The sequence below is a fragment of the Cydia pomonella genome, chromosome 1 (assembly GCF_033807575.1).
Source record: "Cydia pomonella isolate Wapato2018A chromosome 1, ilCydPomo1, whole genome shotgun sequence".
Taxonomy (NCBI): Eukaryota; Metazoa; Arthropoda; class Insecta; order Lepidoptera; family Tortricidae; genus Cydia; species Cydia pomonella.
Window position 1 is genome coordinate 48,756,212 of NC_084703.1, and position 27,566 is coordinate 48,783,777.

Consider the following 27,566-nt stretch of genomic DNA (forward strand, 5'->3'; position numbering starts at 1 on the left):
GTCATAATAAGCTAAACTGGAGCTTAAAGTATGGTAGATTGTTAACCAAGGGATGAACTGTGGGTGTACGTCTTTTTACTATGAAGGGGAAACTTTTTGCGATAACTCAAAAACAGCTAAACTGATCATATCCGCTATAGTTTTCATTTAATGTCTTTCTTAAGCTCTACTTCCACGATTTTTTTCATATTTTTTGGACCTATGGTTCAAAAGTTAGAGGGGGGGGGGACACATTTTTTTTCTTTCGGAGCGATTATCTCCGAAAATATTCACTTTATCAAAAAATGTTTGTTAAAGACCCCTATTAGTTTTGAAAGACCTTTCCAACGATACCCTACACTGTAGGGTTGAAGCAAAAAAAAAGTTGACACCCACTTTACGTGTAGGGGAGATACCATAAAAAAAAAAAAAATTTTTTGATTTTATTGTACGACTTTGACGGCTTTATTGATTTATACATCCATGCTAAATTTCAGCTTCCTAGCACTAACGGCCACGGAGCAAAGCCTCGGACAGACAGACAGACAGACGGACATGGCGAAACTATAAGGGTTCCTAGTTTACTACGGAACCCTAAAAAGGGTCTTTTTGACATCCCCGTCACACCGTGCGAACCTACGTGACAGCATGTTACATCTTACTGCCAGTGCCCAGCGCTCCCTTTCTATGTCAGCTTCATCTTGGAGGTCCTCGGTGACCCAATGCCCAAGGTACTTCGCGATACTCTATTTAGATGAGAAGGTATAGAGGGAAATGCTTAGAACACAATTTTTTACCCGGTAACCTTGTTTAGCCTTTTGAACGCCACGCCTATCGTACGCGGCGCGTAATCGTGAACCTTGTCGGTACGCATGAAGGTTGATATTGGGCTGTAGCCGCGCACGTCATATGACGTCTTTGGCGGTCAAAAGGTTAGACTAGTTAGGAGGTAAACATATCAAAAGTTCCCGGCCGTAGCCCTTGAGACGGGGGTTTGAATGTCCCATTTTTCGTTTTTTAGATTACATCTCGGAAACTGTGTCTTAGCGACATGATTACTGGATAATACGAAAGCTGATTAAATATGCTACAAGTTTGATTTAGTCGGCTTTTTCGATATCTCGAATAGTTTTTCGAGATATGAAGCGCTGGTGGCATAGCGGTAAGATCGTGCGACTTGCAATCCGGAGGTCGCGGGTTCAAACCCCGGCTCGTTTCGTTTTTTTTTCGGAACTTATGTAGGAAATATCATTTGATATTTACCAGTCGCTTTTCGGTGAAGGAAAACATCGTGAGGAAACCGGACTAATCCCAACAAGGCTTAGTTTTACCCTCTGGGTTGGAAGGTCAGATGGCAGTCGCTTTCGTAAAAACTAGTGCCTACGCCAAATCTTGGGATTAGTTGTCAAAGCGGACCCCAGGCTCCCTTGAGCCGTGGCAATATGCCGGGACAACGCTAGGTAGAAAAAAAAGAATAGTTTTCGAGATATCTCTTGAAAGTTTGGGGCTCTAAATTTTTATCTCGATATCTACATCAGTGAAGCTGCTAGGCCGTATTTGGTATCGTTTTGGAAAAAATGTGGGGTGCTGAATTCAGTTATGGTATCACATTGAGTTCCAAGTAGAGATGCAACGAATAGTGGCTTGGCCGAATACCGAATATTCGGCGGAGCCATCGGCCGAATAGCCGAATATTCGGCTAGTAGGTTAACCAAAAATTAAGTAAATTCGAACGTGCGCTGTGCAAGTTGCAACTTGTTTCTCGCTGTAGGCAGTCTTTGATAGAAATTGCGCTTAGTATTCTGCAAGCAGTGCGTACTACAGTGTAGGGTATCGTTGGAAAGGTCTTTCAAAACTAATAGGGGTCTTTAACAAACATTTTTTGATAAAGTGAATATTTTCGGAGATAATCGCTCCGAAAGAAAAAAAATGTGTCCCCCCCTCTAAAACTTTTGAACCATAGGTCCAAAAAATATGAAAAAAATCGTGGAAGTAGAGCTTAAGAAAGACATTAAATGAAAACTATAGCGGATATGATCAGTTTAGCTGTTTTAGAGTTATCGCAAAAAGTTTCCCCTTCATAGTAAAAAGACGTACACCCACAGTTCATCCCTTGGTTAATGATCTACCATACTTTAAGCTCCAGTTTAGCTTATTGTGACGGAAGAGTAACTACGGAACCCTACTATGAGCATGGCCCGACATGCTCTTGGCCGGTTTATTTACCCCTCATTTACCGTTATCTACTTGTTATCGTATTATTCGGTATTCGGCCGAATATTATGCCACTATTCGGTATTCGGCTGAATAGTGAATATGTGGCCGAATATTCGTTGCATCTCTAGTTCCAAGCATTTCCCTCTATACCCTTTTTTTGAGCATTCGTTGCCTGACCTAGAGTATAGATATAACATAGTCAGAGGACTCCAAGTATGTTATTAGCCTGGTGTTTTAGCATGCTGTCGAGAGTGACCGCTATCCTGGCCACGGCGTCCGCCTGCTTTGACGCCGCCTCTGCAAGTGCTCTTAACGCCTCCGCCTGTATTATCGTACGAAAGATAATAAATAATTAATATAAATAAATAAATATTAAAGGACTTTATTAAACAAATTGACTATAGTCTGTTCTTTTATTTCGTAGACTAAAATGACAACCACAAACGTCAAACGCTGAAATAATGTGACCAGCTTAAAACAAATAGTGCTGATCTTTGATTTCGGTTTGTGAATAACCGATAAATATTAAATTAATTTTAGATTCAAAATAAACAATTAATGAAATCTACTCACTACATGATAGGAAGTAAACAATAAATAAAATCTACTCAATACTAATCCACTCAAACATTTAAAAATTGCATTATGAGCTACGAGGTGACTGTTAATCTTACAAATCTTGCAATAAAATCGCTGTTAAATATTAGAAATATTGTATTTAGACCTGGATACAAACTTTCTAAATGTCTCAAAATGGTGTTACATGCCTATATAACTCCCAATAGTTTATTTTCGGTTAGTACCGGTTGTAGCACATCACTATTTATAAGACGTAAAAAATCAGCAACACATGGAACGTCATTTTAGTCTACGGGATAAAAATATAGACTATAAGTCCCATAGTAAGCTCAGTAAGGCTTGTATGGAGGGTACTTAGACAACGATATATATAATATATAAATACATAGAAAACACTCATGACTCAAAATATACTGAAATAGATGGCATACAAGGTGTAACAAAAATAGTGGGTTTCCGCGAAAAAATTTAAGCCTTCGTATGATCTTAGGCGACCCCATAGGATAAACAATTTCTTTTCGCGCCAATTTTTTTTCTTTTTTTCTGATCAGACCGAATATGCTCTTAAGAGGCAACAGGAGTGGCCATTTCTCCATACAAACGTACTCGACTGTTTCCTCCGTGGTCTTTGAAGCTAGATCAATGATTTTTCGACACAGATTATTATTATTAATATCCGTGTCGGACTGTTTTGCTTTTTTTTGTTATTTTTTGTTTCTTAAGGCGCTAGTGCACTTCAAATATTCGCAAAAACGGCCTAATTTACTAGGTCGCAAAGAGAAGCTTGTTATTCAAAGCTGATATCAATTAGTCTAAAAAGCAAAACAGACAGATAATTTCAACACCATTTTGATCTGAAAATTTCGTTAAGTTTGATTGAGTTTTGGAGGAGGAAACAGACGAGTACGAAACATCGTATTTGAGAATTTTTAAGCAGGATTTTTCGCCTAACCTGGCGTTCTTCTTATCGCACTAGTTTTAGGAGCTGCTTCCGTTAGCAAGATAGATTCACCTAAAATATTTTACAGTACATATGGTGCTACTTTACCGTACTAGTGCGAAAATTAGCATATTACGTTACTGTGTCGAATATTTAAAGGGCCATATGTACCGTAAAACGTTGTAAGATACATGTACGAATAGGTAATTCGCAACTCGTGTCGATTTAAAACACTCCCGTCGGTCGTGTTTTAATTTATCGCCACTCGTTTCGAATTTCCTATTTTTCGCACTTGTATCGTAATGTACTATAAATCTCAGCTCCCGTAGGTATCGTCTTAAACGGATCGCCACTATTTTTGTTACACTTTGTATAGTGTGACAAAACCTTAGAACCTAAAAGGTCGCGTACTGTGCGGTTCAAGAGGAATTTCCTCCCGCGGACGCTCCGGCTGTGGAATGAGCTCCCTTCCGAGGTTTTCCCGAGGGTCTACATTATGGGGTTCTTCAAAAAAGGAGTGTACAGGTTTTTAAAGGGTCGGCAACGCGCATTTCACAATCTTCAAATAAGCTTAACTAGCTTAAAGCTACATTTTGTAGGAAGTTTTATCTGGCGGTTAATTTATTTGGTAAGCTAACTAACACTTGGACATTTTGAAACAGGACCTTATCGGTGCAAATTACATTTTGTCAACTACACGTTGTTTATTTAGTGACCTGCAATAATTTACGGGGTGAATATATCGGACCAACCCCGAAATTGGCTGTTTCATACATTTTGGCTGTCTGACCTTAACATGTTCTATGGGAGAGTAAATTTTTTTTTCGTGGTCAGGGTCAAATTTTGGGACTGACATTCCTAAAACTGACATACTGAGCACAACTTTTACTATAAGACCGATAGGTAGAAGTTGCTTAGTATGTCAGTTTTAGGAATGTCAGAGTCCAAAAGTTGATTTAACTGGTCTAGTTAATTCTAAACTTGTCTAACCTAAAGTACGATTTCCACCGAACGGGCGGAGCCGGAGCGCATTTCACATTTGTATGGCAAGCCGGTCGGCTGCTCGCGGACGCGGACGGCTCCGTACGGATTCCATCGCTTCTGCCATATATAATGTATATGATTCCAGCCGGTCGGTGGGAATCGTACGTGTTTATTGTTCGGGTGGTTTAGACCCCTGAGGGCCTACCGCGAATCACGTTCGACGTGTTGCCTCCCTATCACACTTATGTACGAATGAAAAGAGCGACAGTGACGCAACACATCGAACGTGGTTCGCGGTAGTCCCTCTGATCTAGGATACCTGCATGGTGGCCGCCTGCGCCGCGGACGCCGCGACGCGCGCTCGGCTCTCTTCGGCCCTCGCTCGGGAGAGCTCGGCCTCGGCGCGTTTCTGTTCGACCTCGATTAGCCACTTTGGGTACAGTGCTGCAAAGGAGCACGACTATATATACCCTGTTTTTATTGAATTCCGTTAACTTCGGCGTAAGTACGTTTAAGGAAATTAAATGGCACAATTAATTAAAAAAAAAACTTCTTCCTCGCGTTGTCCCGGCATTTTGCCACGGCTCGTGGAGCCTGGGGTCCGCTTGACAACTAATCCGAAGATTTGGCGTAGGCACTAGTTTTTACGAAAGCGAGTGCCATCTGACCTTCCAACCCAGAGGGTAAACTAGGCCTTGTTGGGATTAGTCCGGTTTCCTCACGATGTTTTTCCTTCACCGAAAAGCGACTGGTAAATATGAAATGATATTTCGTACATAAGTTCCGAAAAACTTATTGGTACGAGCAGGGGTTTGAACCCGCGACCTCCGGATTGCAAGTCGCGCGCTCGTACCGCTAGGCCCCCAGCGCTTTTTTTTATATAAAAGTAATTAAATGTTGCATATAGCGTTGTTGTAACACGGGCTTTACATTTAATTAAACCAAACAATTGAAAACTGTGACATATCATTGTCATTTCGAACATCAATCGTCCGAGATAGTATTTACGTTTAGTACCAAATGTAGGTACACACTCTGCACTCGTACTAAACACTAATCAATATGTAAAGGCTCTAAAGCAAGTGCATGCACTCGTAAAGGCCTTATAAGATAAAAATTAATTAGAGTTAATGAGAATACTGGAGACTGGTGAGAGGTGTCTTTGAGATAGCGCCACTTTTTGATATTTAACATATATCAGTAAAAGAATAAAGATCAAAGTCAAATGGCGTTCTAAAAGTTATAATCATGTGTCGAAAGATGGCAGTAAGTTTACTGTGGCTACAAAGTTTTCTTTGACAATCCACCTCTATTTCAAATTCTCTTTGTTAATATTAAGGGTTTTAAAATAAGATCATTTAATTTTTTTAATTTCACAATAAAGTTAAAAATGGATTGCACTTACAGCTCATGAGGGGCTCCGCATTCTCCTCGGAGTCCTCGTAGTCCGATGGATTGTCCTCTTCGCTTTCCCGGTCTGAAAAACAATAGACCTAGCAATGTCTGGATCGCACCTAAACCTCAGTTAAATAAATAAAATAAATAAATATTATAGGACATTATTACACAAATTGACTAAGTCCCACAGTAAGCTCAATAAGGCTTGTGTTGAGGGTACTTAGACAACGATATATATGTATTTATAAATACTTAAATACATAGAAAACACCCATGACTCAGGAACAAATATCCAAGCTCATCACACAAATACATGCCCTTACCAGGATTTGAACCCGGGACCATCAGCTTCGTAGGCAGGGTCACTACCCACTATGCCAAACTGGTCGTCGTTATTCCCACTAGTTACCACCAAGTTGTTACCGGTGGTAACTACTGTGATTTTTCCCCACCTTTTACCACTAGTAAATACTGAGAAAAAAATCCTACTAGTTACCACCGACTCGGTTTTGGTCCCGAAAAAAAAAACCCAAGTTTTACCAGTGGTAACCACTGGGGAAAAAAAACCCAGGTTTTACCAGTGGTAACCACTGGGGGAAAAAACCCAGGTTTTACCAGTGGTAACCACTGGGGGAAAAAACCCAGGTTTTACCAGTGGTAACCACTGGGAAAAATGCCAGGTTTTACCAGTGGTAACCACTGGGAACAAATCCCAGGTTTTACCAGTGGTAACCACTGGGAAAAAAATCCAGTAGTTAATACCACCAAACCAAGGCTGAGACAGCTGAAGAGGCCACAGCTCCGGCTATTGACTGGGGCCATAACCGGCCACGCCCCACTAAACAAACACCTACTAACCCTACGTGTTACAGATAGCCCCCTCTGCAGAGCGTGCGTGGAGGCAGAGGAGACAGCCGCCCACGTCATTCTTGAATGCCCAGGGTTGGCAGAGTACCGGGCACAATACCTCGGTTCTCCGGGGACTCTCCCAGAAGTCGTCGTCAACATCAAGGGTCTGCTAGGCTTCTTGGTAGAGTTGGGTTGGCAAGAGTAGTGCCGATAACCCACCACGCAAAATAGGCGCGAAATAGGACGTTGAGTTGCGGAAACCAAGCCCGTGAATACCTATAACCTACCACCAAACCAAGTGGGATTTTTTTTCTCGATATTTACCAAGTAGTTACCACTGGTAACAACTTGGTGGTAACTAGTAGGAATAACCCAACCTCTCGCGTCGAATGATGTCCCTATGACAATTATTTTTTATATGGACTAGTTGTCACGTCAAAATGTTTGTACACATTTTTTTTTAATTTTGTGCAATTTATTGAGGCGTTTTCTAAAATAAATATTGGAAAACCTGATTCTTACTAATCTGGAGTTTCTTGGGCTCATTCTACACGAAATCGTTGGCATTTTCCATCCCACCATTAAAAAAAATGTCCGTTCCATTACATTTACGAGTAGGAATTTTATTTTCACTTGCATGACGTAGAGGAATCTAAAATTTCCATACAAATTTTTGGGACATTTTTTTATGCTAGTGAATCCGAGTTGAAAAAACCCAAAACACCAGGATATGTGGGAATCAGGTATTCAATATTTTTGCTAGAAAAAGTTCATTTAGTAATAAACCGCATACGGTAAAAAAATATTTCTTCAAAATTCAAAAATTTACCCTGCAAGTAGACCTCAAGGGCTCTTTTACAAGTCAATACAACATATATAGTGACATGAAAAATACAAAAAATTACCTCCGATGTTTCGAACACGGCATTGTTTTTTTAAAAGTAGACATCAACATCTATCTGCGCATTTTTTTTTAACTACATTGTTTATACTTATACTACTTACATTACATTAACTATATACTACATAAGTTAAGCGTTGTCCAACGGGCGCTAGAGAGAAAACTGGTTGGGGTCACATTGAGAGACCGTAAAACGAATGAGTGGCTGAGACAGAAGAGCAAGATCACCGATGTTGTAAAACGCGTAGCCAGACTGAAGTGGGAATGGGCCGGTCATATAGCACAAAAAACCGATTCGTGGAGCAAACGTCTACTGGAGTGGCGACCATGGGGGGAGGAACGTCCTCAAAGTAGACCCCAGATGCGTTGGGACGACGACATCAAAAGGACTGCGGGGAAGAAGTGGCTCCAGGTCGCACAGAACCGTGACGAGTGGCAAAAAATGAAGGAGGCCTACACCCAAAGGGTAGAGAAGGGCTAAAGAAGAAGCAGATTGTTTATCAACTTGTACGATTTGATATATGGCGGCAAACTTGCACATTGTCGATCCGTGTTACCATACCTGTCGAAATGTGTATCCGTGGTGAGAGGGCTATGTGCGCGTCTAGCGGCGATATTTCGATGCGGCCGTTGGATCGGTCGGCGGGGTCATCTATACTCTCGATTTTAACCTCGGCTGTCACTTTGGGTAGCTTTTGTATCTGTAAATTAAGTAGTGAGTAAAGTAGCACTCTTGGATTTTTTATGGCAAAATTGTTTTTTATTTTTATTTGGGTGAATTGAAAAAAATTGTACAGTCACGTCTGAAAATATCGGTACGGAAAATGTGCCAAAATTATGTATATACCTTAATATATGGGCAGTAAAGACGTGTATACATATTTTAGATACTTTTTTCGTATCCTAGCTCCTAGCCAGTGTGATTTTTTCCGACAACATCGTTATATTTCAACCAATTTACACAAAACCTTAACAAGTTATATACCTAAACCTTCCTCAACAATCACTCTATTGATGGATGAAAGTCGTATGAAAATCCGTACAGTAGTGAATTGACGTTTTCCCCTAGATTTGCGGCTAGGTTGAGTCGTGCACATAGTGAATAGGTATACGAATTAAATACAATAAATACAATCCAATACAATTAACATACTTAATTTCTGAAACACAATTGGATCAATTTTAATATATTTATTTAATAAATAGATATTTTAGGATATTATTACACAAATTGACTGACAAAGAAAGGTACCCAACTGTCCGGTTCCGATTTGATTTATTATTTATATATGTTATAGAGTAGTCTGAAATAACGGGCACGTATTTTTTTTACTGCCCAAACTGAACCTATTGAGAGAAGTTGTCCTCCAAAGTATTAAAAAATTACTAAATCTTATAACTTCTATAGAAAGTGATGCTTGCAAGTTAATAGCCGGGTCCACACAGCGAGCATACGTGCCTCGGCCGAGGCACGTCTACGTCGCCGGTTTGTGCGTGAGGAAATTGCCTCGCTCGCTCGCTCTGTGTGGACCCGCCTAATGGCTTGTTTGAGTATATGTTTGAGAGCAGGAAAAAATAATGAACACGTGTTTTGTTATATCTGCTTAAATTCAAGTTTGGGCCAACCGGGAGACGAACTTCTCGAAGCATGGCCCCAGGATCACGACGGCTCTCTTCTCCAGTTTGGTGAGCCTGATACCCTTGTCGGTGGAGGCGAGACGCCTTCCGTTTGTTGATTATACGTATTTTGTTCTTTAATAATACTCACCACACTCTCATCCTGATGGTCTTCCTGCGCCAACCGGGAGACTTTCTTCTCGAAGCAGGGCCCCAGGATCACGACGGCTCTCTTCTCCAGTTTGGTGAGTGGCCGGATACCCTTGTCGGTGGAGCCGAGACGCTTCCGTTTGTTTATTATCCGGACTTTGTTCTTTAGTTTGTTCTTGAAGTCGCTCCAGTACTGGAAGTATTTTTTTTTATCATGCTGACAATAAAGAGTAGTTAAGATATTTATTTTCAGCACACACAGTACATTTTCAGCTCGTAAAGGCTCTCTTTATTCTCCAAATACTGAAGAGAAAGTTGCATTTTATCCACAAGAGTGAAAATGTTTAGAAAATAATTTCGCCTGGCATTAACGTTCAAACTTTTTTTTTTTTTAATTTATTTGAATCAAAAGAAGATTACAAAAAGCCTTAAACTACTAATCTGCCAAACTGCAGTACAGTTTGTTGGCAGAAAAAAAAAACTATATCTACCCTCCATCAACTAAAACTGAACTGATCTTAAAAAACTGTGCGATTTCGAAACAGTGGACTGTAAATTTTGGGGGGATTCAATCTAAATTAAATATTACAAGAATGCAATTCTACAAAATAATGCTTTAATTGCCTTGAAATTCAGATTTTAGGCACTAACCTGAGTTTAGAGGGGTCGTGAGCTCCTCTTTCAGGCGGCGAGGGCCCCGGAGACCAGCTCGTGCACTCACCAGACCTCTAAGGTTACCTGCACGCCTGAATATACCGCAACTCCAGCGTCCCTCCGTCCGATCTCAAGGCACAAAACTTAATTTTCAACAATTTTAAGCACGATTACTCCGATTTACCGAGATAACTAACGAAAGCCAGCAAATAGGCAGCTTTTGGTGCGAAACTTATAGAGAGCGAATGTGACACGACGGTTTCCAAAAAGCGAATGTACGATAGGCTTGAGTCGGTCAGGACCGAAGAATTAAAAGGAATGAAATCCCACCACAGACCGAAAGGAACTAGTTCATCTTAAGCGCTCTTAATCGGTCGCGGTCCTTTAGTTCAGTAGTCGGTACGTCAGTACGTTATATTGTGTCTATGGTCAGTACCAAGTAACAAATCGGTCGGGAGCGAATGATCGGAATGAGTCAAGGTCAAGAAAGTCGCTCTCTCACGCTCTCGCTCTGTTTATTTGCGAGCGAGAGCAAGATATAACCTAGTAGAATAGAATAGAATAGAATATTTTTTTATTCGTAGACACAAACAAGACACATTAAATTACATGATATAACAAAAACAAAGGAAGTATAAAGTGCCACGAAATGGCCTCATCTCAGCATGTTGCTGGTGGCTTCCAGCGCTGATCTTCCGATGAGACCATCAAGTGAGAAAAATCACGAAAGGTAACAGACAAGAAGGAAAAAGACAAAATAATATAGAGTGAACAAATTGAAAAATAGATAAAAGATAACGACTAAATTAATCAATCATTCAGATTCGAGATTTGCTCCTGAACTAAAGGAACTAAAGGACCTAAAAGAGCGAACTAGATCGGAGCGCTCTTTTTAAAGAGCGAGCGGGCACAACTCTATTAAATGTACGAAATAGTGTTGCCACAACGATAGTCTTTTTTTTTTTTAATCTTAACAAACTGTTTACTTAGTAAGCTAATTTTGAGAATAAGTTAATTTGAGCTTGTAGTACGGTCACGTCTGAAAATTTTGAGACGGACAAAGTGCCACATATATGTATACAACTATACACTACCCCAATATATGGGCCATAATGTCGTGTATACATATTTTTGGCACTTCGATCGTATCAATGTTTTCAGACGTGACTGTACCTAAGAATCATCATCAAGTACACAGCCATCGGAACGCCGACACGGCCCACACTCACGCGTCGTTCCCCAATAAAACCCACCCCAGTAGCCAGCTGGCCCTCACCAGATCGCACAGTCGTCTCCAATAGGACGGCGAATGACCGTCCCACACGGTGGGGCGCAAATGGACCGTCTCCACAGTAGGGATACGGAAGAGATGTCACCCATGGAAGGATGTCGAATGAAACCCACACACGCCCGGCATTCAGTCCACCGCGGCCATCCATGACGGACGGAGCTCTCATAGGTACTACCGCGGCACCCGCGACAGTACATACTCAGGCAACCTACCACGGCCATCCGTGTGGACGCCTCGACCCAAAGGCATTATAAGTTTAACTTGTGATTAATTCATAAAATAAATATTTTCTTTCTCCTTCATTGTTGTCTCATTACATGGTACCTGCCATACGCATCACTTCCCCAACAAAGTATGTCTTTATCCTTACACACCCGACTCCACCCATCCATGGTCTTCCTCGTGCCCCGGCAGCTATTCAGGATCTGTGTGAGCTCGCTCCACAGCCTCTTGGAGACGTGGCGGGCCTCCAGCGAGCGCAGCTGGCCCGTGGCGAAGTCCACATGCTGCCCCATGAAGTCCAGCATCAGCTTCACTTGCTCATAGGCGACGTGCCGGGACGGATTGTCGGACATGCTGGAAAATTTGATTTTATTTTAATTACGTATGATTTAACCCTTTAACGGTCAAAATCAGAAAACGGAAAATAGAAGCCTGCCATTTTGAAATGAAGTTTAAAATCATTGTTATAAGGATGTCTTTTTGACATAGAAAATCGATTTTTGCCTGTTAAAGGGTATCTTAAACATTGTTCAGTTCGTAATTAAGTATATTTGATCGCTCTCAACTCAGTTAACGCAACGCTCTTGTAAAATACAGAAAAAAGTACTGGTTTGGTACTAATGGTAAACCAATTATGGCCAGTAGCGGATTTGCAGCCTTGGCCGCCCCCCCAGGCTGCTTATTAAATACTAGCTATCTTTCCGCACGCAGCAGCACTTTTATATGAGTTTAACTAAATTTTGCCAAAAAAAATTTTTTTTGGGTTTTATTATTTAAATATTTTAATGTACTGCAGAGAGAAGTTGCATACAATCAGTCTATGCAGGGGGGCGCACCTCTCTTTGTATCTGACTGTACATACAAAGTTAATTTTATGGTAAAACTGATGCTTAAAATGAATTCTTACGATTTTTTTTTGTAAAACCTAGTTTTGCCACTTTTTTACATCTATTAATAAGGATACGACTACGCCCCATAAAAGCATCATTACCATCAAAAAGGCGTTTTCCACTAAGTTACAATAAGATGTTTTTTTTAATCAGTATTAACTCTGAAACTAGGCGGAATCCAGAAAAGTTTATATGACATTTAAGTCTCTCTCTAAACGTGATCAGGAATACATAATAGTTAAAATCATTCGGTTTCCTCATGTTACACCATGTATAGACTGCCAGTACTGCCACTGGGCCTACTCGACCCTTAGGACAAATCTGCCACTGTTTATGGCAATTATGGCAAAATCTCTTTTTTTTTTATTATAGTCTTTTTGTCGTGGGAAAAGCTCTTAGGGCGTCATAAATAAATAAATGGGTAGCTTTGGGCAGAGTTGGTGAGTTAACTTATCCATACTAATATTATAAGTGCAAAAGTGTGTCTATCTCTTGTCTCTTCAAGCTTAAACTGTTCAACCGGATCTCAAACGGACACAAAGAAATAGATATGGTATAGGGATAGTTTGAGTACCGGGGAAGGAATTTTTGATCTGTTAGCTATTTCCCTTTAGGGGGTGAACAGGGAAACAAAGTTTGTATAGGAACAAAAAGCAGATGGGATAGAAAATAAGTTACCCAAATTACTAATTTTAAGCAGACAAAGTTGTGGGCAAAAACTAGTATATTTCTAAGGAAGAGCAAATCGCGCTAAGCACATGTCGACCCACAGGTATGTGCGAAGAAAGGACACGGCAAACATGTCAAGCATACAACAGAAGTACGATTTATATCGAACAGGCGGAATCGAAGCACATTTCACATTTACATGGCTGCAAGCTGGTCGGCTCCTCGCGGACGCGGACCGCTCCGGACGGACTCCATCGCGTCTACCATACATAACGTATAGGCACATTTAAAATGCGCTCCGGCGAGGCCCGACTCCAGCCGGTCGGTGGGAATCGTATATTACATGTTATGTATTGATAAAAAATATTAACGTTGCACGTATGTTAGTAGCGATACGGCAGTGATTTTGTAACGTGTGTAAGTATAATCAGCAAAGGCTGACGGTGGCTACAACCATCAAATACGATTAATATTGACGACAAAAGTTCCAATTAGAAATCGCTCTTAAAACATATTTGTTTCATACGTTAACTACATTTACAGGTATTCAACGGCAATAATACTCAATTTTCTTTGACAGAATATACTTACATTAATCGTTTACGTGCCCGTAGAGTACAATCTAATTTAATTGTAATAACTACTAAATTATAAATAAACAAATATTCATCAACATCTCCATTTTTTTTTTTTTTTTTTTTTTTTTTTTAATATGGCTTACTGTTGATTGCCAGTGTCATGTCGATTTATTTCTGATAAACTTATTTCGGGGGCGCGAATTTTTATCAGACATAAGGTTGCTAATCCAAATGAGAATGTAGGAACGACAGTAAATTTAGATGTAAAGAAAAATCAAAACATTAGTACAATATATAAGTAACTAGGAATAAATGAGCCAATTGAAATTAAATCTTTAATTTGTTAAGATTACAGAAAGAGACTAGGGCCACCAAAGTGTCCCTATCCTTAATCTGTCCTGTCCATCTCCATTTTACAGGCATAGACATGGTAGAATTTGACAGCTGGCTGAGCAGTTCAGAGGGCCTACCGCGAACCACGTTCGACGTGTTGCCTCCCTATCACACTTACGTACGAATTCACAAGTGCTACAGAGAGGCAACACGTCGAACGTGGTTCAACGGTAGGCCCTCTGGGGCCTGAAACCGAAGTTCGTAAATTGCGGGGATCTTTCTCTTTTACTCTGAATAAGACGCAATCAGAGTGAGTCTAAGTAGTTGCTAAGTAGGAACAACGAATTCAATCGATCGATCAAATGACGCAATGTATTGAAAATCGCATGCGATAATGGTATACAACTTTTCTATTATGTCGTTAAATTCGAACGCTCCCCGTGTCTACATTTTTTTCGTCATCCAAAACGTCAAAGTCAAAAATTGACAGACTAGGCTGTCAAAAGCACGCGTCCATATCGCGAATCTCAGTATTCCTATTCCACGTAATTTTAGCCCCAGAAAACTATTTTATTCGGATTTACACGCTTAAAATAAATCAGGATTCTTACAGCTTTCATTCAAACAGTATTTCAAGTCAGCGTCACCAGTAAATCGTCCAAATGGCGCGTGGGAAAGACAAAAAGAAGTAAGTGTAACACGTGTTGTTTATAATAGTCCTTAGTTTCTCCCGATATTATAAATGCCTGAGTATATTAAGGCCTTCGCATTGTTTACAGTGTAGTAAATTGAAATAGCTGATATATATTTAGTGCATTATAACGACTAGGTTCAGTATTCCGTAATTTCCGACTTGAAAATAATGTCAAAAGAAATTCGTTTATGATATTTTAACAACTATAGGATCGCTAAGGAACCATACTTTGCTCTGTAACTGAGTATAAATGGTCCGAAAAACGAAAAATGGTGGTTTTGATATGAACGGTAATGCCTAACAATGTAAACAAATCTAATTTAGACTTTAGAGGTATAGGCTTATGGTTATAATTTACTTTTGCAAGTATAACACGCTTATTTTTATATTATATATAATACGCGTGAGGAAATTGCCTCGCGCGTATGCTCGCTCTGTGTGGATCCACCTTATCAATATTAATTTTCAGATACAACAAATAATCAGATAGTTAGGTTCAGCTATTTCTTTTGATAATATTTTATTATTAGCCTACACTCCCGAATTCCTTGGTGTTACAACTACACTTTAAAACCCAAAAATGTATTAAAAGAAACAGCGAGAGAACAATTTTTCTTAATCACTAACGTCAAATCTGATTTTCTCTCATCCACCCTCATTTGACTTTTATTAATAAAAACGGGAAGTCAGTAAATGTTGCTAGTTGAATGAATGGCACCAGATTTGAATATTTTTTCATTAAACACTTGGAGTTGTATATACTGAAGACCCTAGAGTCCAACTGTCCCTAGAGAACACTGCTATTTCTAGAGATCTATTAAAAGGCACTTATCAAAGTTCCATTTGGATTTGGCAAGATTTGATTTTTATCTGGCTAGAAGATATGTATTGTATATGGAATACAGTATGTCCCACTGCTGGGCACATAGGCCTCACCTTGGAATTCATTCAGAAATCATGTCACACTTTATCACATGTAATGACACCCCAGGCAAAAAGTAGGAGAACCAATATTGTTCCATTATCATTGTTACCATTTCCTTTTTAATGAGGTATAAAAATTCATAACATCAAGATCGCAGGTTTTTATTGACATACTGAGATTGCGTGTTGGAGGTTCTGCCTTCTTGTGACATGCTTCTAATCAGGTGCTCCCTGCCCTCCACGCTAAACGCTGGCTCTGCCATCTAGTGGCTTAAATCTAAATAAGTTTTGGCAAAAAATATTTTCTGGTACAAGCTTTTATCGCTGACTGTACTTTTCTTTCCACAAACAACTCACTCATCAAGCCAATTCTAAAAACCCCATACACAATTAGGCTACGTTGTTTTATCACAGAGTTCCGTCTCCTCCTGTCTTCATCATCAGATCAGCTTGATGGTACCATAGTATAGTGTATGCAAATTTTCAGCTTCATCGGAAACCGGGAAGTGGGTCAAATTTGCCTTGCAAGATTTGACCTGTACAAACATACATAGTTACATTGCAATTTAAAAAAAGTAGAAATATGACATAATTCTTCACGCTAATGAATAGACAGCTTCTGTACTGCACTGTTCATTAACACTCCCTATAAGCTTGTTTCCATACTATTAGCCTGGGGTGTATGTCACAAAGTGGGCCAAATATGTTCACATAACTTGTAAAATGGTATTTTAATTTAATTTAATTTAAAAAAAAGAATTATCATGTCTTAAATTGACATAAGTATGTTTTTAGTACTAGATAATAAAATGAGTTTCTAGATTTGTCTTTTCTGAATACCAAATCGAATGTTCACACCATAACCCTCTATTAAGGTATGTGGTAAAATATTCTTAATTTTTTCTGTTTCTATTCCCAGACGTAAGCTGGAGAAGAAACAGGAAGGTGATGATGTGCCGAAGAAGGTGCCGCACACCCTGGAGTCTCTCCGTGAGAAGGATGAGACAATGCTGGTGCACGCGGAGGCTGAGGAACAGGAGGAGGTATGGGGCTGCAGGTTTTATAATACTGTAAAATGTCTATTTTGCTTCCCACTGGGCACATTTTACTGTATTTAATAGGGAATATTACGTGAAACTCTGCGTAGGTGGCGCCATTACCACAATCCGAGGGCCTACCGCGAAACAAGATGTACAACAACATTAAAAAAACGAAAAATCTATCCAAAATAATTTTGATTATTTGAATTGGCCTAAACTCATATAATTTTCCTTCCCTTCCTTCTTTTGGCCTCAGAAATGCGTGGTAAGTTATAAATACCATGTTTCCAGGCTCAAAAGGACATGGAGCTTGATGAGCTGTCCTCCTACTACCAGAACTCGTACGAGCCGAAGGTCCTCATCACGTACTCCGACAACCCGCACACCAAGACGCGCATCTTCGGCCGCGAGCTGGTGCGCATCATACCCAACTCCGTGTCCCGGTACAGACAGAGGTAACAACCAACATCATTGATAAGCCGGGTCCACACAGAGCGAGCATAAGCGCGAGGCAATTTCCTCGCGCACAAAACGGCCAGTGTAGACGTGCCTCGGGCGAGGAAAACGCACGCTCGCTCTGTGTGAACTATACAAAACAAGAAACTGATTCTTAATTTGGCACACTTTTTTTGCTCACTGTACTTCTTTTATATTATTTTACTTTAATAGGTACACTAAACAGATATCGTACATTATCATGAAAAACATACAATTTGCATATTATGGCTTAAAAGGCTTTCACCCAGCAGATGGGATCTGCAGTTAGCCCCAAAACAAAGTTAAAGAAATAAAAAATAAAAATAACTACAATCCGACTGTAGAACAAATAAAGCTTTAATAATAATTATGGCTTAAAAACTAGCACGAGATCCAATACAAGTGTACACAGCATGCTTTACAAGTAAGCGTAAATGTTACAATAGCTACTGTGAAATTTATCAGAGAACAAATAAGAGAGAGAGGAGAAGAAAAGGGTGTTCTCTCGTTCTAAGCATTTCTTAAATGAAGAAACGATATTAAATCATGTTTGTGTTATTCAATCGAGCTCCTTTGACTACTTACCGATTGCATGATCAGGGCGGCTACCGGGAAAATCGAAATTCGTCAATTGCGGGCATTTTTCTCTGTCACTCTAATTACGTGTTAGTGAGAGTAAAAGAGAAAGATCCCCGCAATTTGCGAATTTCGGTTTTCGCGGTAAGCCCCCAGATGAGCTCTAATGTATTATTACATTGTCATCGGAATGACGGAAGCACTCTAAACATTTTCTAAATGTCGACGTTCACTGCGACTCCTAAATAGGCGGGCCTCGCGAGGAAATTTCCTCGGCGGCAAACGCCCGGCCACGCGCGGCATGCTGGTGTAACTTATGCCTCAGCACGTCTGCCTCAGCCAATTTGCTCGGCAAGATGGCGTCACTCGGTCAGCGGTTCAAAATGGCGCCGCACGTAATGACTGCAGTGGCTTGCGTGTCTTTTATTTTGCTATTTAAAGCCATTCAAAATAAAAGATTTTGGCTGCGGCAACTATAACATAAGCAACAGCTTATATGTATAATAGAGTGGTATACATGTGTGAGGGTAAGACGTAGCTCACACTACAAACTCTTGGCTATGAACAACCATTATAACTGTACAGAAATGATATTTTCATCACACTTGCTCGAAAATGATGTTATTTTATGCAGGTGTACTTAAGGACAAAGGGCTATTAAGTTCTCGCGGGAGTTATGGAGTGTGAAAAAAAGCTATAACACCCTGTGGATGCATGGTGTGAAAAATGTATCTTAAATACAGTTGAATACCCTTTTGCGGGTATCTTACCAGTCAACCATAGGGTAGCAAATCTGAAATGTGTCAAGGTGGGTGCAGTGGCAAAAAAAAACATGTTACCTCCTTTTCTACATAATTAGGCGTAGGACGCTGCCTTTTTAATTTCATTGTATGAAATCCAAAATCAACAATAATCGTTCTTTCACCGGTCCCCCTCATTGAAGTCGTTTTTTTTTTCTTAAAAATTATTGATTAAATACTTTGTTTCAGTTACCCAAAGGTTGTCTGGAAGAGATCGCTCTTCAGCAATAAGACAACCTGTAGTCTGCTGTCCTTTAATTAATTGTTTTTTTTTAAGCTGTATCTTTTACTATGGTGTGCAAAAAGTAGTATTCTATCGTACATCTTCTAAATATGCCATTATGTCTGATTTACTATTTCTTTCTATTCCTAGGTCTTCAATAAAAAGGATAGTCCAATCAGCGATACGCGAAGACGTCACGGACGTGATCATAGTGAATGAGAATCAGAAACAGCCGAACGGATTCCTCCTCATCCACCTCCCCGACGGACCGACCGCCCACTTCAGGCTGTCCAGCTGTAAAATCACACCGGAGCTAAGGAAGGACTATAAAGAGATTACAACACATCGGCCAGAGGTGAGTCTGATCAACAGCCCAATGACTTCCTCGTCCACCTCTCCGACGGACCGACCGCCCACTTCAGGCTGTCCAGCTGTAAGATCACACCGGAGCTAAGGAAGGACTATAAAGAGATTACAACACATCGGCCAGAGGTGAGTCTGATCAACAGCCCAATGACTTCCTCGTCCACCTCTCCGACGGACCGACCGCCCACTTCAGGCTGTCCAGCTGTAAGATCACACCGGAGCTAAGGAAGGACTATAAAGAGATTACAACACATCGGCCAGAGGTGAGTCTGATCAACAGCCCAACGGGTTCCTCGTCCACCTCCCCGACGGTCCGACCGCCCACTTCAGGCTGTCCAGCTGTAAGATCACACCGGAGCTAAGGAAGGACTATAAAGAGATTACAACACATCGGCCAGAGGTGAGTCTGATCAACAGCCCAACGGGTTCCTCGTCCACCTCCCCGACGGACCGACCGCCCACTTCAGGCTGTCCAGCTGTAAGACCCCGCAGCTCAGAAAGGACTATAAGGAGATCACCACACATCGGTCAGAGGTGAGTGAATAGAGTGGAGACTCGATTATCCGAACTTAGTTTATCCAAAACCTCAAATCATCCGAAACCCTCAATCTAATAGATCAAAGGCCAAACGAATGGCAGCATCGTCTTTCGATTCGAGAGATGGCGCCATAACCTCTAGGTAGCGCCCGGTAAGATGGCGCCACTTTTTGATATGTAGCAAATTGCTTACAAGTCTTACAACCCCTCTGGTGTTGCAGGTGTCCATGGGCGGCGGTAATCGCTTACCATCAGGTGATCCGTCTGCTCGTTTGCCTCCTCTACAATAAAAAAATAATTGGACATATTTCAGTGAAAGAACGATCAAAGGCAAATGGCGTTCTAAAAGTTTTAATCATGTGTCGAAAGATGGCAGTAAAACGTGGCTACAAAATTTTCATCTTGTCTGTCGTATTTGCTTGTAGTAAACTTCATCTGTCTCTGGCAGGTGATCCTGAACAACTTCAGCACGCGGCTCGGCCTGACCGTGGGCCGCATGCTGGGCGCGCTGTTCCACCACGAGCCGCAGTTCCGTGGCCGCCGTGCCGTCACCTTTCACAACCAGCGCGACTACATATTCTTCAGGCACCACAGGTGAGGAGGAACAGTACTTTCCGGGTAAGGGGTTGCCGGCCGAGTACATATAGGTTCATACGAAATAGCCGTATTGCAGTGCAGTGTTCTGCCGCCAGAGTGCAGCACTAGCACGTATCTTAAACCATAGAGTAACTTATACATACTGTGCCTTAAACTGTTTTTGACAAGTTTTCATCAATGTCACATTTTATTGTGACATTGATGCATCAAAGCGCTTGTTTGCGCGGAAATCGAAATTTAGCTATATGCCTCTTTATCGCTCGAATATGCAAGAGTGATAGAGAGGTTAGATAAAGAATTATTCTTATCGCGGTAGTCCCTCAGATTTTGATGGATTTTGGTAGTGGCGCCCCCTACGCAGAGTTTCGCGTAATATTCCCTATTGGAGGAGTAGGCTTGCAAGGCAACCGTCTTTTGTTTCAATGCAATGCTCATTGCATGCGTGCTCATGCGTCATTCATTTTTATTTTATATTTGTTTCTAATGGTGAGATGGTTAATGGACTAAGATATCCACGGTATACGGTAAAATTTACGGACGAGCTGAAATTATACAGTATCTGAATCTCTTTTTGACTACACTAAATAAATAAAAAGCTTTTTAATTCCTAAAAAAAAATTGAATACATAGTTTTGCATGCAATAAATGGTTACTTTCACTTCACTACAAATAAATTATCACTTAAATAATTTTTCAATCCAATTAAATATTTATTATCATTTGATTCATTGTGATTATTTGTTTAAGTTTTGTGTTTATTAGTATGGTGGAGTTACCACATTGTCTTTTTAGTTTTAATTTAAGCTAATAACGGTAACCCCTTCATTTACAAATGAAGTTAAAAAACATTGTTATAGGGAGCGTGCATGAACTGTAGGAGGCAGCACAGGAGCTGTCAGATTTTTGGCGCGAGGCGTAAATGTGATGTTTTTTGTTCCGATGTAGCCCACAAGATGGCAGAACCTACTATGCACAAGAAAACACGTGACGTGTACATGTGCATGTTTATTGTTCCGATTCAGGCCACAAGATGGCAGACCCTCCAAGGCGCACGGTCCCTATAGCGTGGTCTTTAGCCGGTGTATCAATTGGTACTCGTGCAAGGATTCTAATGGCACGTTTTTCCAGGTGAAAGACCCTTCCACTCAGCACAGTGACCCCAGAGTTCAGCCCCATATTGCAACTTTTAACTTTTACGATCAACGAGCGTGATTGTATATTGTAGGCAACTTGACTTTGCCGAAGTTCATGCACAAGCTTATTCAATATATTGGTATTTAATGGTGACAGCAGAAATTTCTCTTAAAACTAGGATTCAGAATGTAAACATGATGGCTGTCATTCACTATGGCACGCGATTTTTTTTATTATTTTTTTTATTATTAAAAACTGATCGGCGATTGGCTCTAGTCACACCTGATGGAAAGTGAAGACAGGGCCTAAGATGGAGCTCACCGGTTCAGTAGTAGCCTATTCACTCTTGCTTTAAAGAGACCGAGGTCATAAATTTGAATTATTCAGTGTTGCTAACCAGCGATTTTTCAAATTTGCCGCCTTCTGCTACTGACAAGATTTACTTGACCAAGTATATTTCGGTTATGTAGTTTTATGGACTAAAACTTAGTTATTAATTCTAGGTACGAATTCACAAAAGACGGTAAGCGAGCGCGCCTCTGCGAGCTCGGGCCCCGCTTCACGCTGCGCCTCATATCGCTGCAGCAGGGCACCTTCGACTCAAAGAAGGGGGACTACGAGTGGATGATCGCCGGCCGGAGACACCAGCTCGAGACCTCCAGAAGGAGGTTCTTCCTTTAGAGTTAGATAAGTGTGTAGGTGTGAAAAGTTAAGAGGAATCAAATGGGGGAGTACAGCGGGCTTATTTTTTAATTTCGAGAGCTCGATTTCGTCACTCGAAAATCAGGAAAACGGCAAAATGCTATTTTTGAATAACTCGTTTTCAATTCTATTATAGTCTATTTTTTTATCCCGTAGACTAAAATGACATTTCATGTGTTGCTAGTTTTTTACGTCTTATAAATAGTGATGTGCTACAACCGGTACTAACCGAAAATAAACTATTGGGAGTTACTTATATAAGCATGTAACACCATTTTGAGGCATTTAGAAAGGTTGTTTCCAGGTCTATACACAATATTTCTAATACAATAAAGCGATTTTTTTGTAAGATTAACAGTCACCTCGAAGCTCATAATGCAATTTTTAAATGTTTGAGTGGATTAGTAGTGAGTAGATTTTATTTATTGTTTACTTACTATCATGTAGTGAGTAGATTTTATTTATTGTTTACTTACTATCATGTAGTGAGTAGATTTTATTTATTATTTACTTACTATCATGTAGTGAGTAGATTTTTTTTATTGTTTACTTACTATCATGTAGTGAGTAGATTTTATTTATTGTTTACTTACTAGAATTCATTAATTGTTTATTTTGAATCTAAAATTAATTTAAATTTTATCGGTTATTCACAAATCGAAATCAAAAATCAGCACTATTTGTTTTAAGCTGGTCACATTATTTCTATGTTTAGTCTACGGAATAAAAAAACAGACTCTAATAGAATTTAAATGCCTAGTATGAAGGGAGCCACACGAAATCGAGCGCTCGAAATTCAAAAATGGTCGCGGACTGGACGCAAGCGGAGCGCGGCGAGCGTCAAAACAAAGCCGTTTATACATTTGGTCGAGTGTGATGTAAGAAAGGCCTTGATTTGTTGCGCCGCTTGCGTCCAGTCGCGGCCTCACTCAGAGCGAGCCGCCTCGCAAGGATGCCTCGCCTCGGAAGGAAAGTACGATAATTAGACTTACAAAGATTTCCACGCGAAGTAGACTCTGAGTAGACGTGACATGTAACGCGACACGAATAACCTTAGCGACGGAAAGTGAAAAGAGAAAGCAGATACACAGAAATACTAAGACGAGTAAAGTACCGTAAAATGTTATTCACCAGTGGGTAATTGTGCTCAAACAGTTTTTACAGTACATATGGTACTACTTTACATCACTGGTGCGATAATTAGCACATTACGTAACTATGTGGCAAATTTAAAGTACTGTTAAATGTTGTACGATACATGTGGGAATAGGAAGTGTTACAACATGACAGTAATAATGGTGTATTCACTTTTACACTGCAACGTACGGTACCATATCCAACTGGCTATTAGGTCACTACTTCCTACCTACGTCTTCGTATGTCTTCGTATTTTTTGTTAACCTGACAATATTCTATTTGGCCTTGAGATAGTGTCCATACAAGCAGCTTACATCAGGCAATAATGTGCGTACGGTATAGTCAAATGTGCGTACGTCATGTATAGTGAAATAAAATGTCCGCACTGGTCATTTCAACGACTACCTTTGGCCGTTTATTGTTGTAGGTAATTGTTTTATTGTAATACAGTTTTTTGCGAAATATTTTCTTTTGATTTAAATCAGTGATATTCGATGGCTTTCAACGTCGGTGGTCAAAGAGAATCCATGCCAGGAAGGCCGTGGACTAGACGCACACGGCGCACTCGGCTTCGAGCGGCACGATCAAAATGTATAGACTTGAATGAATCTGTTTTGGACGACAGCGGCGGGCGCTTACCGCGCCGCTTGCGTCCAGTCCGCGCCCTAAAATAAATTAGTACCACAAAAAATCCGCAACATGGCGAAGGCCAAATAAAATCTCGTCAGGGTATACATTATTTTAAATACAATAGAACAGACTTTTGTATCAAATATTGATTGCTGTTAGGATGCCATTCTATTGGTGGTTTCAAATTGTTGTACAAGAGATGTTATGTACCTAGCTTATTTAAGGTTATTTTGAATATACGGAAATTAATGATAACAGAATTTTATTTAGATTTTATAACCCTTAAACCCGCTACATACTACAAGGATTTATACCCTACATTTTTATCATAGTACAGAGGGGCAGTAGGTTATCTTCCCACAAACGTACCGCGCGCGGCTTGTATGTGTGCGCCATAGTATCTATACGTCGCCGCACGCACACTCAAACAAAAGCCCCGACTGGCGCACTGAGAAACGGGTCGACATTTTGTTTGAGTGTGCGTGCGGCGACGCATAGATACTATGGCGCACACATACAAGCCGCGCGCGGTGCGTTTGTATAAAGATAACCTACTTCCCCACTCTTTGTACTATGGTTATACCGAACTTGTGTACGGCAATATAGAACATTTGTACAGTCGCCATCAGATATATCGGAGCGGCCGAGGTGCTCAGAAATATCTGAACACGCACTCTAACGTCTTGACTATAGAGGCGTGTTCAGATATTTGTGAGCGCCTTAGTTGCTCCGATATATCTGATGGCGACTGTACTTTGCTCCCGACTGGGTAATTGTGCTCCAACACATTAAAACTATCACAACCTCTAACCCCCTTATTCATAAACGTCTACTAAAGTTGACAAGCCGCTAATAATCGTTTGTCCCTTTCCGACGTATTGGTATGATGGAAAGGGACAAACGATTATTAGCTGCTTGTCAACTTTAAGACGTTTATGAATAAGGGGGTACGTATTACAACATGGTAGCGTGGTCTGGTTTAAATTGGCATATATAGTTCGTGTCATTCACGATGACGCGCAGATTTGTCAAATCTAACCTTTGATAACATGACAATACGAATCAAGGCACGCGTCTTCGTGAATGACACGATCTATACTGTAATCAACATACCTTCGCCCACACTGTAAACTGTCCATCGGTGGACCTTATTACAAAAGGCATAAGGTCCACCAATGGACAGCTAACGAGTGTTCAGTACCACAATTAAATATAATAATTTTATATTAAACCTATTGTAATAAACAATGGATTTAGATTCATGTGCACTGATCAGTGCTTAGACATACGAAGGATTAAATTTCGATTTTTAGAGAAAAGTAGGCAGAGACTGATTTCGGTTACGGTATAACGGTATGGTAGCGGTATAAAATTACGATACCGATACATTATACCGGTTATGCCGCGCGGCTCGATATAAAGGTATCGCTACTGTTTTAAAATAACGGTACCGGTATTTTTTCCGGTATATACCTTAGCCGTTATAGGCAAAGTAACAGTATTAAATAAAATCAATAGGGCTTACGGGCTTACACTTACATAGACAGCTTCATCCAATAGGAACCGCAAGACCCGGGCGGCTTGACAGCGACGCCTGAGCTGATAGGGTACCTTTATGTAAGCGTTTAAGGTACCTGAAAAAAAAACGGTTCCGTTATTTACCGGTAGCGAAATAAATTTATTCGGCTACATAAATGGTTCGGATTAATCCGGTATGACGTCATACCGTTATATATAGGTATCGTTATTTTTCGGTTATGCAGGCCCTGAAAGAAGGCACAATTTACGGTAGGTATTTCAGTGAAAACAAAAGGAAGGCAAAGAAGTAGGAAAAATGATAGGGCCTCCCAGGTAATTCGAGATGCAACAGGAGGAGAGCGAGATAAATCAACTGCACCAGCTAGCTGATTGATTTGGGAGAGAGCGCAGGGTGGGAGCCCCTGGTGAGCAGGCCCCTCTTTCCCACTGGGCACTCTGGGCACGTGCCCGGGGCCCCCAACCTCACGGCCCCCATTTTTTTTTAACACATTCACTGCTAGACAAAATGGCGCACTACCCCAGAAACCGGTGGTCTATAGCTGCGTACAAAACAACCCGCCCAGCGGGTTGTCCGGCATCTGAACAAAGCTCACGAGCGCCCACCAGGTGGGTAGGGATTGCAATCCGGTCCGGCGGATCCGGTAATCCGGCCGGATCCGGCACTTTTCAGGACCTACCGGATCCGGTAAAAATCACCGGATCCGGACCGGATCCGGTCAAATAAAAAAAATGCCTAAATACAGCACGCACTGTGCGGTTTAGATGAGGAAAAGGCGACGGATGAGAGGTATGAACTTGAACAGAGCATAAAACGAATGAAAAAGTTTAAATTTAGTTAAATAAAAATATATTTATTATGACGATGACTGGGAACAGAAGTTGCCTTTCATGTTGGTGGCACGATACGACGATTACATAAATACTGTAATAGAAGGAAAAATTAAACGATGGAGATGCCATGGAAGGCATTTGTAATTTATGCTAAAGAGAAGAAAAGAGTGTCATAATGTTGTGATAGGAGATTAAAAGTAAACAAATGAGCAGGATTAAGTCGGCGGTACTCAACCGACTAGAGCTGGGCTAATCAATATGTGTTACATGTGTGAATGAATATAAGATTGAAAGTTTGTATTGAAAATTAATGTATGAAATGAAATGATAACATTGATAATCTTTAGTTTACTTCGATTTTATATATATATGATAAAATAATGTTTATTTTCTATTCAAATTTGAGAGAGAATCTTTTGTATTTACAATTTCATCCAATCTTATGCAATTTCCTTAATGGTACATGCTACTCTACGTCTAGCCAATTCTATATTTGATCCATGTAACTTTTCTTAAGGAGTCCCTTTCCGCGATGGATTTCAATCCTACACTCTATTATTTTTCGCATGAGATCGTCGTGTCGTGTTCCATTCCCTATAATTTACCAATATACTTTTCTGTAAATAAAAAAAGGTAATTTTTTAAAATCATACAGACTACTACTTTCTTGGGCAAAAAATGAGGGAAAATTTATTATCATTTTGGTTAATTGTAAAATATCTTATTTTCTTACTAGAATGGATGTCAACGTTACAAAGAATTCAATCAAGGAACAGTTACGAAAACACTGTCATTTCAAGGAGTTCCAATTCCCACCCCACATCCCATTACCGGGCCTTGGAAACTAATCAAATTTATAATTGTAAACGAAAATTTGAGCACTTGTGAATGGTTATATATAATAAATGACCGATTTCATATTTGGGTTTTTAAGTGATATTGACAAGGTCACACTTTTTACTACTAAGCGTTATTTTATTGCTAAGAAGTTATTTATTAACTTCAAATTATAGATTTAGGAATAAGTATTACGCAAAAAACTAGAAAAATATGTTATTTAATTAATTTTGATATCCCTATACCAAACCGGATCCGGTCCGGCCGGATC

At 40.3% G+C, this 27,566-nt stretch overlaps 2 protein-coding genes across 3 annotated transcripts; one reads left to right on the forward strand and one right to left on the reverse strand.

Moving 5' to 3' along the window:
* Window positions 1-1,526: 1,526 nt before the first annotated feature.
* On the reverse strand, window positions 1,527-25,720 carry LOC133529051 (uncharacterized). Of its 2 annotated transcripts, none has more exons than XM_061866665.1 (7): window positions 25,628-25,720; window positions 11,934-12,135; window positions 9,616-9,807; window positions 8,410-8,548; window positions 6,105-6,176; window positions 5,019-5,143; window positions 1,527-2,518 (listed from the first exon to the last, which is right to left on the reverse strand). In XM_061866665.1, the coding sequence occupies exons 1-7, from the start codon at window positions 25,639-25,641 to the stop codon at window positions 2,396-2,398; spliced, it is 867 nt and encodes a 288-aa protein (XP_061722649.1). In that variant the 5' UTR covers window positions 25,642-25,720; the 3' UTR covers window positions 1,527-2,395. The 2 variants fall into 2 exon arrangements, with proteins under 2 accessions (XP_061722649.1, XP_061722656.1); XM_061866672.1 differs by lacking the exon at window positions 25,628-25,720 and adding an exon at window positions 13,932-14,019.
* Window positions 14,670-22,334, forward strand: LOC133529168 (probable ribosome production factor 1). The gene is made up of 6 exons (XM_061866822.1): window positions 14,670-14,939; window positions 16,789-16,912; window positions 17,201-17,364; window positions 19,136-19,340; window positions 20,337-20,482; window positions 22,123-22,334. The coding sequence occupies exons 1-6, from the start codon at window positions 14,914-14,916 to the stop codon at window positions 22,298-22,300; spliced, it is 843 nt and encodes a 280-aa protein (XP_061722806.1). The 5' UTR covers window positions 14,670-14,913; the 3' UTR covers window positions 22,301-22,334.
* Window positions 25,721-27,566: the final 1,846 nt, after the last annotated feature.

What these genes read in the sequence shown, in the direction of transcription:
- LOC133529051 (XM_061866665.1), bottom strand. An exon ending in CCATGGATGGGTGGAGTCGG is followed by an intron (nt 9,808 to 11,933) that starts GTGTGTAAGGAT and finishes AAATACTTCCAG; the next exon opens with TACTGGAGCGACTTCAAGAA. An exon ending in ACGGATACACATTTCGACAG is followed by an intron (nt 6,177 to 8,409) that starts GTATGGTAACAC and finishes ATTGTTTTTCAG; the next exon opens with ACCGGGAAAGCGAAGAGGAC.
- LOC133529168 (XM_061866822.1), top strand. Translation starts at nt 14,914, where the DNA reads ATGGCGCGTGGGAAAGACAAAAAGAA. An exon ending in CGTGGGAAAGACAAAAAGAA is followed by an intron (nt 14,940 to 16,788) that starts GTAAGTGTAACA and finishes TTCTATTCCCAG; the next exon opens with ACGTAAGCTGGAGAAGAAAC. An exon ending in ATATTCTTCAGGCACCACAG is followed by an intron (nt 20,483 to 22,122) that starts GTGAGGAGGAAC and finishes TATTAATTCTAG; the next exon opens with GTACGAATTCACAAAAGACG.